The sequence below is a fragment of the Lucilia sericata genome, unplaced genomic scaffold (assembly GCF_015586225.1).
Source record: "Lucilia sericata isolate MDLA Ls3-8-SP2 unplaced genomic scaffold, ASM1558622v1 Contig000136F_arrow, whole genome shotgun sequence".
NCBI classification, from domain to species: Eukaryota; Metazoa; Arthropoda; class Insecta; order Diptera; family Calliphoridae; genus Lucilia; species Lucilia sericata.
In genome coordinates, this window is record NW_023994168.1 from 492,837 (window position 1) to 505,595 (window position 12,759).

Consider the following 12,759-nt stretch of genomic DNA (forward strand, 5'->3'; position numbering starts at 1 on the left):
GCGAGGAATCGAAATTTTAAGCATGTTCAACTATTCAGCTCAAGAAAATGCTCCAGGCAATCACAGAATGAAGATATTTTTAATAGTTTACTTCTATCTTCTGATCCTGTTCTTTCAACTATGCGAAAAAGATGGATTTGTTATGAAACTCTATCATCTCAAAACAAGGAAGATTTAAAGGACTTATATTACCTTCTGGATATGTATACCGATATGACAGATTATTTTATAGAAAATAAGTAGTGTTAGGAATTAACTATATAAGTAGGTTGTAAGAATTAATTGTATTATGTTTAAGATAAACAGTTCAAATAAAAAAAGCTATTATACTAACTGATGATATTGTATTAAATTGTGTTTTATATTTCGGTGGGCGGGAAAGGTGGTTTGTGTGGGGTGATTTAGGTGTTGTTGTGCGTGGCTCATAATAAAATTATAATTTTTTTATTGTATATACAATGTTATAGTCTTTAATAAAATAATTAACTAAATAATTTTTAAAAATTGTCCAAATATTTTATTCAACACCAAATGTATGTTCTGTCATACTTAATACTAAAATATGAAAGAGATGAAATTGAAGGACACAGGTTTAAATGAACATATTCTTGAATGTAATTGAGATATTGGCTTGAAATTTTTTGTAAAGCGTCGAGAATTTCCATATCTAACTAAAAAATGATATTAAGGGATAAATATGGACTAAATTGTTGTAGCTATCTGCGACCCTATTAAAATTTTGATATAAATCATAGTTTTAGAAATTTAACAAATATGTAATATATGACAAAATCTTTATTTATGAACAAAACTCAATGAAATTTTTCAAATAAGAAAATGCAAAAAAAAAAATTGAAAAGGTCAAAGGGCATCCCGCAATTCCCAAAAATAGGAATGAAAATCCCAAAAATGGGATTTTTACTTTTTTGCCCATAGGGTCCACATTTCTTTCAGGGCTGGGAAAATACTTTTGGAGTAAATAGAAAACATATTGAGGTTTCCAAAACTGCTTTCAGTTTTCTGATCCCAGCTTTGGGATTTTAGAACATGTCGCCCAAAGTTGAAGTTTTGATAAAAAATAGGTCATATTCGGAAGGACGCAGTGGCAACATTTTCAAAAAATAGGACAAGTTTTTTACGCCAAAGCGTTCTGCGTAAATATACCTTTTAGAAAACTATAAAATTGTTATATGTTCTTAAAGAAAATTTTATTTTATTAATAAAAGAGTTAAGACACATTTTTGGCAAAAAAACGGCAAGAATTTTAAATTAAAAAACGTATATTTTTGGATCTGTAAATGATTTTGATCTGAAATCTTTTGTATATTATTGGAAATTTTGTTGTCTAACTAACAAGAAAAATTGAGTCCATTTGGTCCAAAATTACGCCTGGTATTCAAAAAAAGGCGGACCAAGGTATGGTAAATTTTGTATCACTAAATTTTTAAATGCCTATAACTCGGATATTATAAGAGATAAGTAGTATGTCCAAGCATGTTTTTTCAAGATCTCGTCGAGCGCTTTCACAAAATATAAAAATCTTTGTATTTGGGTGAAAAACAAAAAAATGGCACGAGTTTAAAAATTTTACATGTCGTAGGTACCCTACTTTGAGCCGCCACAGCGCCGTCCCTGGGGCATCTGCAGGGTTCATCTTCAAAACTTAAACTCGAATACTCCTTGGCTACGCTCACGCCAAATTTTATCCCGATCGGATCAGCCGTTTAGAAATGCCAGATTTATTTCCAAAAAATTTCCATTCTGCCCCACTGTGCGGTGTTATATAAATTGTAGATATACCGATTTTTGTAGAAATACTAGTATATTTAAAGAAATTATGAGCTCAAAATAATTATTTAGGGGTCCGATTGTATGGGACCTAAGAGAAATAATGGAATGATTTTATTTAGTAATTCATAATATTTCGCAAAATTGAATTTTTCAACTAAATATTATAATATTTTAAAGATTTTCAAACATTTCGGTTAACCGGTTTTTTTACATATATACTCGGTTAACCGATAAACCGGTTTTCTACAAATTGTAAATTTTCGGTTAACCGAAAAACCGGTTTTTCCAAAAGTCGGTTTTTTTTTGTTTTCGCTCAAGATTATCTCATTTTAATAAAGGTTTATTTATATTTTTAATCGCCATTGTGGCTATATCAAAGTATTTACCTAGTATAATATAAAAAATTGTTTTCTTTTTTAGATACAAGATGCTATGGGTTCAAGCTGGGAATGGATTTATTTCGTTTCTATGGTGATATTAGGTGCATTTTTCGTCATGAATCTAATTCTTGGTGTGTTGTCTGGTGAATTTTCTAAGGAACGTACTAAAGCCAAAAATCGTGGCGATTTTCAAAAGCTACGAGAAAAGCAACAAATTGAAGATGATCTGCGTGGTTATTTAGACTGGATAACGCAGGCTGAAGATATTGAACCCGATACCGATGGTCAATTAATATCAGATGGAAAAACTAAAACCGCAAATGAAATGGAATCACCAAATCAGTTGGGAGAACACGATCATGGATATGAAACACAACAGACTGAGTCATGGTTTCGTAAGAAGAAGAAAGATTTGGATCGCGTAAACCGCCGCCTTAGAAGATCGTGTCGAAAGGCAGTTAAATCTCAAGCATTTTATTGGTTAATTATAGTTTTGGTATTTTTAAATACGGGAGTACTGGCAACAGAGCACTATAAACAGCCCTCCTGGCTAGATCAATTTCAAGGTATGAAAAATTTAATAAAAAAAATTAACTTAAAGTATTGCTCAAAATTATGCCACTACCACTAGTGTTGCCAACAATGGTCAAGCAAAACGAGCGCGAAAAAACGTTTTCTTTAGTAAAATAATGTTTATTTCAATAAAAATTGCACATCATATTGCTCATTTATTACAAGACTGGCATATACTCCAAACTTCTTTTTTTTTTTTTTTGAACTAAGGGCTACAAAACATGCTTCATACTATATAGATTTATCAAAATTATATGTCTATTATTTTCGGTTAGTTAGATTTTTAGATATAAAAGTAGAAACTAAAACTAATGTTTTGACGGATATTAGATACATAAATAAAAATTAAATTTCAATTTAGATGAGAAACATATTAACCTACACTATCTGAATCTGATTTACTTTTTCAAATCCCTCGTGATACAACCATTAAAAGGTAGACTCAGTAGGGAAAGTCGTCAATTTTCTTTCTTATTATATCAAATAAAAAAGAACTGAAAAGAAAAGATTTTCAATGATTTTGCGTTCTATGTTATTTTAAAAATAGTAAAATGTCATTAAACATGATACAGCCTATCACACCACACTACCAACTGACCTACCGATGCATCCACACCCAAATTGAAAACTGTACAAAACTTTTGAAATATTATTTTTTTTTTTTGCTAAATCTATATATCTTTAAACAAAACCATTTCAAACCAGTCAAAATTTACTGTTCATCTCTGTATAAAAAAAAACAAATACATATTAAAATTTTTCAAGTTCTTGAAAAATGTTTAATTTCACTGATCTTAGTGAGTAATATACATAGCTTTTTTTTAACGTATATTGAACAACAGTGTCCCATTTCCGTCAAAGAGTTATTTATGTTAGGTTTCTAAAATTTAAAACAGTGTTTTAAATTTTAGTATGGACTATTAAACTGATCCAACAAAAAGTTGTACACATAAAAACCACTTCAAACCAGTCAAAATTTACTGTTCATCTCTGTATAAAAAAAAAAAAAAAACAAATACATATTAAAATTTTTCAAGTTCTTGAAAAATGTTTAATTTCACTGATCTTAGTGAGTAATATACATAGCTTTTTTTAACGTATATTGAACAACAGTGTCCCATTTCCGTCAAAGAGTTATGTATGTATGTTAGGTTTCTAAAATTTAAAACAGTGTTTTAAATTTTAGTATGGACTATTAAACTGATCCAACAAAAAGTTGTACACATAAAGTGATGAAAAAATTATTATTAACCTTATAGAGAAAATGTTAAAAATTAATTAACTTAATTAATTCCTGAAAATCACAAAATAAGATTTAAAATATTATAACAAGCACTAAATGCACTGTCATAAAATTAGAAAAGCACCTCAATAGTGCCTTTTTGAAAAAGGGCACCATGAGAAAAATTCACCGCGTTTGGCACATCAAAAAGCTCCGCATTTAGTGCTAAAAGCACTAAGTTGGCAACACTGACTACCACATTTAATTTTTGATCATTCAGAGGGGGTAATAAATAGAAACACTCTTTTTATATTTTATTTTCAAACGTTATAAAACATATAGATTTTTGTACCCGGCTTTGCCCGGAGTTTTAAATGGTTTCAAAACATTATACATACTTAAGTATTCTTCCGTTAGAGTAAACTAAAAAATCTGCTATGTGTCCATAGATCAATTTATGCACATTGTCAGAGAATTTTCGCTCTGAAATTTTTTAACGTTCATTAAAAAATTCAAAATTATAACTCTATTACTATCTACCCAGCAAAAAATCAGAAATTTTTGGTAATGGCCAGTAGTTATTTTACATTATTTGGTCATGACTGTTCATTATCATCCACATTATTTCATTTAGCTGAATAGATTATTACTGGTAAAGGCAATAGGGCATCGAGGAATTTTTATACCCTACACCACTTTAGTGGGGAGGGTATATTGGGTTTGTGCTGATGTTTGTAACGCACAATAATATTGGTCCTATACCCACCTTAAAGTATACCAATAATTTTCTGAGTCGATTTAGCTATGTCCGTCCGTCTGTCCGTCCATGTAAATGTTGTAATCAAACTACAGGTCGCAATTTGGTACATGATCTTCTATTGACGAAGCCTATTGAAAATGGTTAAGATCGGTCCATTATTTCACCTAGCCCCCACACAACTGAACCCCTGAATAGGGCTTGTAAACCTTGTAATCAAACTACAGGTCGCAATTTTGATGATAATTCAATGAAATTTGGCGCATGATCTTCTACAGTACCGAAGATAAAGCCTTTTGAAAATGGTTAACATCGGTCCATTATTTCACCTAGGCCCCATACAACTGAACCCCTGAATAGGGCTTGTAAACGTTGTAATCAAACTACAGGTCGCAATTTTGATGATAATTCAATGAAATTTGGCACATGATCTATGGCACCGGAGACAAAGCCTATTGAAAATGGTTAAAATCGGTCCATTATTTCACCTAGCCTCCATACAACAGAATCACGAAAAGGGCTTCTGAGCTTATAATTATGTTAAATATACCTGTATAGCGATAAAAAGCGGCTTGCCAAATTTCATAAAGATCGGGCCTCATTACTTGGATGTCCAAAATTAACTTATAAACACAAATATCGCGATGAAATTCAGCACAAATAAATATTATATAAATATACTCACAAAATTTTATCGGTCTAGGTCCATATTTGCCCCAAGCCCCCACATAAAGCATCTTTCAGAAAATTAGTTTTGAACCTCGTCGAACAAAATAATTAGTTATTCACCCCAAGATTAATTAGTTTCCACGTGATTCCAATATTACTTTCTAGCTTACTAGGTAATGAAAGTGTTTGCTGGGTAGTTAGCTAAAACTAAAATATACATTTCAACTTAGGAGAAAGAATAATTCTTGACTTAAATCATAAAGTGCTAAGTTTTCTTCTTTATGTTTCAAGAAATGTAGAAGGTCTCCTTATGAAGAACTTGTTATTTAATTGTTTGTGATCATATAAAGCGTACCCGGCGTTGCCCTGGTTTCTTCTAAAAGTAAAGAGAATATTTTTCTATCTGTAACGACTACACCTTTTGCAATAGATGTCAAAATTTAGTTTATAACGATAAAATAGTTATTATATTTTTCTGCATTTTGTTTAATACTTAGAGTCAGTTTCTGGACCAAAATGTCCCTTAATAATTTACAAATTGAAAATTAACTTTAATTAGAAAATTTTGACTAATTTTTAGAAACATTTAGGGAACTTTTTTTGAGAAATTAAACTGAAATCATCATTCTCAATCACTGGTAGGGAACTAAGGACACTTTCAAATTAGTTGTTCTATTTTTCCCATGTGCAGTAGATTTAAAGAACTCTTCAGTTTAAATTCGGTCACACTGTACTTTTAATTGTAGTGGCCCTGGTGTATAGAGGCAAAAGGCTTTAATTTCGGAATTTGTAATTGGAAAATATGTGCTGGAGTTATGAAAAAAGTTGTGCAGAATTTTTGGTGGATAATTTTCTAAAAGTATAAAAAATATCGAAAGATCAAGTTATCCAAATTTTATATGAACAATGCTTTCTATGCATCGTTTGAGAGGTCTACCTATATAAGATTTGCAAAAGTGCTGTCTTTCGGGACACTCTAATGAGTAGTCAAATTCACATCTTCATGGTTTTTTAGATTTGGGCTGCATTTAAAAATGGCAACCAAATTTATATCAAGATAATTTGTTGATGGCATATTTACCTGATCATAAATTTCTATTATTATCTCGATTAACCATAAATTTAAATTTTATATTTTTGATATAAAACTCGATTTGTATGAAAAATATGAGTGATTACGGATCTTTATTGTTTTCTCAAATTGAGAGTTATTTAAAGTAAATTTTTAAAGAGTTATATAAATAGAAATCCCTTATGGGAGATATGAATGATTTTCTAGATATATTTAGGTGTTATAAAAGGAACCACAGCCGATTTAAAATTCGACTTTTAGTGAAAATGTAATATGAATATATTATTTTCCCTATTTTAGCGGTTTTCGTTCAATAGTTTTTATTTTGCATACAAATGTAGCATCGTAGACATTCATTCAAGATCTAATAAAGATTCTGTTTTAAAATAGTTATTTTCTGAAAATATACAGCAGATTACAGGTTTCAAATTAAAAACAGTTTTTTGGGGCAAAACGCTTTACATGAAAATCAATTTTTGATAATAAACGAACTTGAATACAGATTTTAATTTTACCTAATCGTAAAGTTATTTAAGGATCTACAAACATGTATAAAAACATATATAAAAATTAATTTTTGGATTAAAAATTTAACTAAATAATAATTCTCATATACTATGAGAATTATATATCATGATCTTTAGCATTATTAATGTAACAAAAAGTGGAGGGAAAAAGGTTATTGCATTTCATTAAGATCACAACAGGCCCGAAATAAGTGCTATAGGTGTATTTATTCGGATTTGGTGTATTAAACATTCTCTTCCTCAAACTAACCGAACCTTCCAGGATACTATTATCACGCAAAATTTCATGAAGCATAAAATCCAGATCAAAAAGTTGATTCCAAATTCTGCTGCCAAATTTCTGGAAAATCGGTTCATGTTTTTTTATATTTAGCCTAGTAATTTGGTGTTATAGCTGTTATTCAAAAAGTGAACATAAAAATGTACGTAGCATCCAATCGATATCGTATAGAGTTTTTTTAACTTCTGAGGTTAGACCTCCTAAATGCCAAATTTTATGTAAATAAGTTTATTAGTTATGTAGTAAAAGAGTAAAAAAGAGTCTCAAATATATTTATTATTATACATTATAGGTTTTGATCATGTAATGTGTCGTACTGTTCATTCCACAACATTCATTATAACAGATTTCATGAAAATCGGATTAGGAGTTTTTTGTGTGCATGAACGTAAATTTGGTTTAATAATTGTTTTAGAAAAAGTTGCTGTAAAGAGGGGCGTGGCGTCCGATCCAGATCATGAGATCAGACCTATTGGTATACCAAATTTCATGTAAATGGGTTCAGTAGTTTTCTGTAAGTCTCGAATGAAAATTTTGTATAACAATTATATAGAAAAAAGTGAGCATAAGAATAATTTTGACGTCAAATCATGATTTTATGTAGCCTCTTACTCCACTTTAGAATAGAACTACACTAATACCCCGGTTTGCGTCGCTAATAGGGCCTGAAGAAACTCGACGCAAACCGAAGCACGATTTTCCATGCATTTGTATTGATTTTCATTTAATTGGTTCCGAAATTCATAATTTTAGCTGAAAAAATAGATTTTTCAATAAAAAATATTTTTTTAAAATGGTTTTTATTATTGTAAAAATATAACAATTCATTGGAGTAACGCAAAAAAAAACATAACAAAAATATTAAAATTAAAAATAAGGAATTCTTAGAATAAAATCAAAAGTCTTATCGTATTTTTTTAACTTTAGTCATCTAAATCGACCAAATCAACTGGGTGATATGTCAATCTTGCTGATTTTGTTATGTACTTGTCTAACGATTGTTGGATTGTAACGCTTTTTTTTTCAAATAAATTTCTTTATAACAATTTATAACTTCGGTCACATTTCTAGACACTTTTAAACTGCGGTCTTCGTCCGGATCATTGTTTTCAAAAACGTCCATTGCTTGTGATATCAGCTGCATCGCTTCAGAAATTTTAGCAGCAGTAAGCTTTTTTTTCTTCTGCTTCGACCTGAAGCGGAAGTATTTGATTGTCCAGCGTATTGTTACGTTGAATAGTAGTCAAACTTTGGTTACAATTTAACTCTGGGTCGTATAATAGGAGATCATTAATATCTTGTTCTTCCATTCCATAAAAATTTGCATTTCTAGCTGATTCTGCAAGTTCTTTACATGTGTGTGGAACATCATTAATATCTTCCATATCTTTGAGATCACATTCGTGCCATAATTGATGCCAAGTTCCGTTCAGGCACGATTCTTTTACTTCTTTCCAAGATAGGTTTATATTTTCAATAGCCATCCGGATATTGTAATTCTTCCAAAACTCTTTCATGGATGGCATATTATCTCCGTCAGTTGCTTTTAGAAGTTGATGAAATGTTCGACGCAGATAGTATGACTTGAAGTTGGATATAACACCTTGATCCATTGGTTGTATCACAGATGTTGTATTTAGGGGCATAAAAATAACATTAATATTTTCCGAATAATCGTCTGAAAAAACAGGATGACCTGGTGCATTGTCAACTAACAAGAGCATTTTAAACTCAATATTTTTTGAAGAACAATAAGCCTTTAGCTCGGGAGCTGCACAATTGTTCATCCAATCTCTAAATAAGGATGCAGTCATCCATGCTTTTTTATTTGCACGCCAATGAACAGAAAGCTCGCTCTTTTTAACATTTTTAAAAGCTCTCGGCTTTTCAGAGTGGTAAATTAAAAATGGCTTAAATTTAAAATCTCCCGCTGCATTTCCTCCCAAAAGAAGTGTAAGTCTATCTTTGCTAGATTTATAACCTGGCGAAGATTTTTCGGATTTAGAAATGTACGTTCTTCCTGGCAAACATTTCCAAAAAAGTCCCGTTTCATCAGCGTTTAAAACTTATTGTGCAAAATACCCACCTTCTTCAATAATTGCTTTTAATTCAAGTTTGAACTTTTCTGCAGCTGAAGTAACAGCACTAGCAGACTCCTTTTAATGCAATGCTATGCAAATTTCCACGGATTTTAAAATGGTCAAACCAACCTCTGCTTGCATCAAATTCTTCCGCACTTTCGGCACTTGATAATGGATAATCTTCTTTCAGATCTTCAAATAAAGTTAGTGCTTTCTTTTGAATTACCATTTAACTTAATGTCATTCTTCGCTGATTTTGATCTTCTATCCAAATGTTAAGAAGTGACTCCATTTTTTCCATTAACGAACTTCTCATTTTGGTAACCTGTTTATGTTGTAACGATGATGCGGTTTCAGCAAATTTTTTAATTTTATCAGCGTCTCTGGAACAAATGTATTTTATTGTAGAAGGGGCTAGTCCAAGGTTTCTTCCAATATCAACAGCCATTTCTCCTGTTTTAAAATGTCAAGCTTTTGTTCTAAGCATAATTGCTTTCTTTTTTGACTCATTGCTGCAAAATATTTAGATCAACTTCACTTCAGCAAATGTAATTTGTAACTACTAACGACCTACAACTTGCTACCATCAGACAACATAAATACATATCTATGTATGTATTAACATTAGACTTAAACGGGAAATCCCCTTTTTCTGTTTGAGCTTTGTACAAACATTTTCATATTAACGACGCAAACTGAAACATAAACGACGCAACTTTGAAGTCACAGAAATTTTAAAAGGACACAACTTCGAATTTGCACTAGATTTAAACGGGAAATCCCCTTTTTCTGTTTTAGCTTTCTACAAACATTTTCATATTAACGACGCAAATCGAAGCACTAACGACGCAACTTCAAAACATGTGACGCAAACTGAAACAAAAACGACGCAACTTCGGAATCATAGAAATTTTAAAAAGACGCAACTTCGAAGCAGACGCAGAACGAGGCGACGCAAACCGGGGTATTAGTGTATTAGAGTTCTAAATTTCATGTAAATCGATTCAGTAGTTTGTCCGTGAAAGCGTAACAAACAGACTTTCTCTTTCATAAAATTATGGGATAAGATATAGGTTATGATAGTTTTATAAAAAGTGGGCGTAGAAAGGGGCGCGGCATCGGCTCAATCTTTTATATATAGCCTATACTTCTTTCCAAGCTTATACCTTGGAAAATTTCGGGTTATCGGTTTAGTAGTTTTTACATATTGTGATTACAAAATTGGTGTAATAATAGTTTTACAAAAAGTTGGCGTAAAAAGGGGCATGGTATACGATCAAAATCTTATATAGCCTATTGTTCCTTTTGGGGTTAGACCTATTAGCGTTCCAAATTTCATGTAAATCGGTTGAGTAGTTTTGCGTGAAAACGTAACAAACAAACACATAAACAAACAAACAGTCTGCTTTATATATACATATATAGGATAAATAAAATTTCATTGAATTTGAGCAATATTTATAAAATGTACCAACACAGCACCAAAAATACTACCCATACCCTCTTTCTACATTAAAGTATACAAATTTATGTATTTTGTATAATAAATTTTGTATCATTTCAGAAATCGATGTTGAAAATTTGAGTCCAGTAGATTTATTAACAAAAATCACGTATCTCCTCTTTCTTCTTCCATTCCCCCTCTTTAATGATTTTTTGCAAAAACATTTTTTACGGAAAAATATACAAAGGAACACATAATTGCTAGGGATGCCAAACGGGACTGGCTTTTACAAATCCCGGGATTCGGGATCCCGAAATATCCCGGGATTTCGGGATTACATAAATTTTATTATTTTATACATGAAAATCTTAAATCTTCATGTTTGTGAAGAAAATTGTTTAATCTTTTGGAAATTAATCGACAGAAGATATATTTAAATTAAATAAAAACTTTTAGAATATCATAGTTCCAGAAATTTGGTAACTACATACATACATACATACTTCCTAAATAAAAGCAAATGGGAAATTATAGTCGGACATGGCCGACTATATGATACCCTGATCCATGGGTATATTTTAAAAATTATTTACTTTTCATAAAAATTTGTTGAATTTTACTTTAATTCCGATGTATTTAAGCAATTTATTGATGAAAAACTAAATTTCTACACAGAAAAAAATAATTCATATTTGGAATGAATTTTGAAATAAATTGAATGAATCGAACATGACTTTTTTTCCCAAACCATTTTCATTCAGAATATTAAAAGTTCATAAAATGTATGAATTTGTACATGAAAGATTTTTTTGTTTTTTTGTTCATTTTCTTTGATTTTCATCAAAAATGCAATAAATAAATAACCGTTACCTATTAATATCTTCCATTTTTTAGAAAATAATCACATATTAGCGTATTTTTATGATAAATATATAAAAATGCTGGAAAACAAAATATGAAATAAAAAAACCAGCATATAGCTAAACATCCATTCTTCAGAAAATGCTGCATGTTACGCGCATATTTCATTGTTTTCAATCTAAAAATCATAAAGAAATAAAAAATTTTCTAAAGAAAATTTCAAACATTTTTTAACAAACAGAAAAATATAAAGAAAATTTTTAATATTTTAAGTCAAGGCTTCTAGATTATGTTTAAAAATATAAAAATGAAAAAATTCATACAATTTAGGAACTTATTCTTAAATATTATTAACTTTAGTCAATGAAAGCAGTTCATAATATTTATGCTGAAACTTTTTTCTGTGTAGAAGAGGCTTTATATGGGAGCTAGGGTCAAATATGGCCGATCCTCAAAAAATTGGGAAGAGGGATGTAATTTTATATAAAGGTTAGTTATGCTGAATCGCATCGCGATACTCATGGTTATAAGTAAATTTTTAGACGTTTAAGATATTTTTTAAAGGGGGGTTCGTATGGGGGCTGGGGTCAAACGACGGCATACTCAGAAAGTGATTCTGAGTTGAATATCAATTTAGATCATAAATGAACCTTTTCTTTGGAAAATGTTATCTACATACATTCAGAACAATATCATTAAAAAAACAAGTAAGACTGTTATATTCGGCTGTGCCGAATCTCATATACCCACCATCAAACAGTATGCCGTAAAAGGAATGCTCCCCTATAAACATCAGCGTGATATTTGGAATATGGCTTAAGTCAATTATGGCCCGAGCTCTTTTGAACTAACAAAATATTAATTTAAAAAAAAAACAAATATTTTATTTCAATTCTTCAACCGTGAGCGTCAATTATGAACCGATACTCATAAAATTTTGTACATAGATTATGTATAGAACTTGTTTATGCAAAATTTCAGCGCTATACTCGTATTTTAAATAAGGAACACTTGTAGTTATTAACCAAAACTCTCTTCTGAAGGGAACCTTTTGTGTATTACCAACACATTCCCAACACCATCAACACATTCATAACCGTAT

General features: G+C 30.5%; 1 protein-coding gene across 1 annotated transcript in view; it reads left to right on the top strand.

Annotated features, from left to right (window-relative positions):
- Window positions 1-12,759, top strand: part of LOC119601027 (muscle calcium channel subunit alpha-1-like) — a 188,395-nt gene that overhangs the window by 41,926 nt on the left and 133,710 nt on the right. The window contains 1 exon segment of the mRNA XM_037951683.1: window positions 2,212-2,737. Coding sequence (XP_037807611.1) covers window positions 2,212-2,737 — 526 coding nt within the window.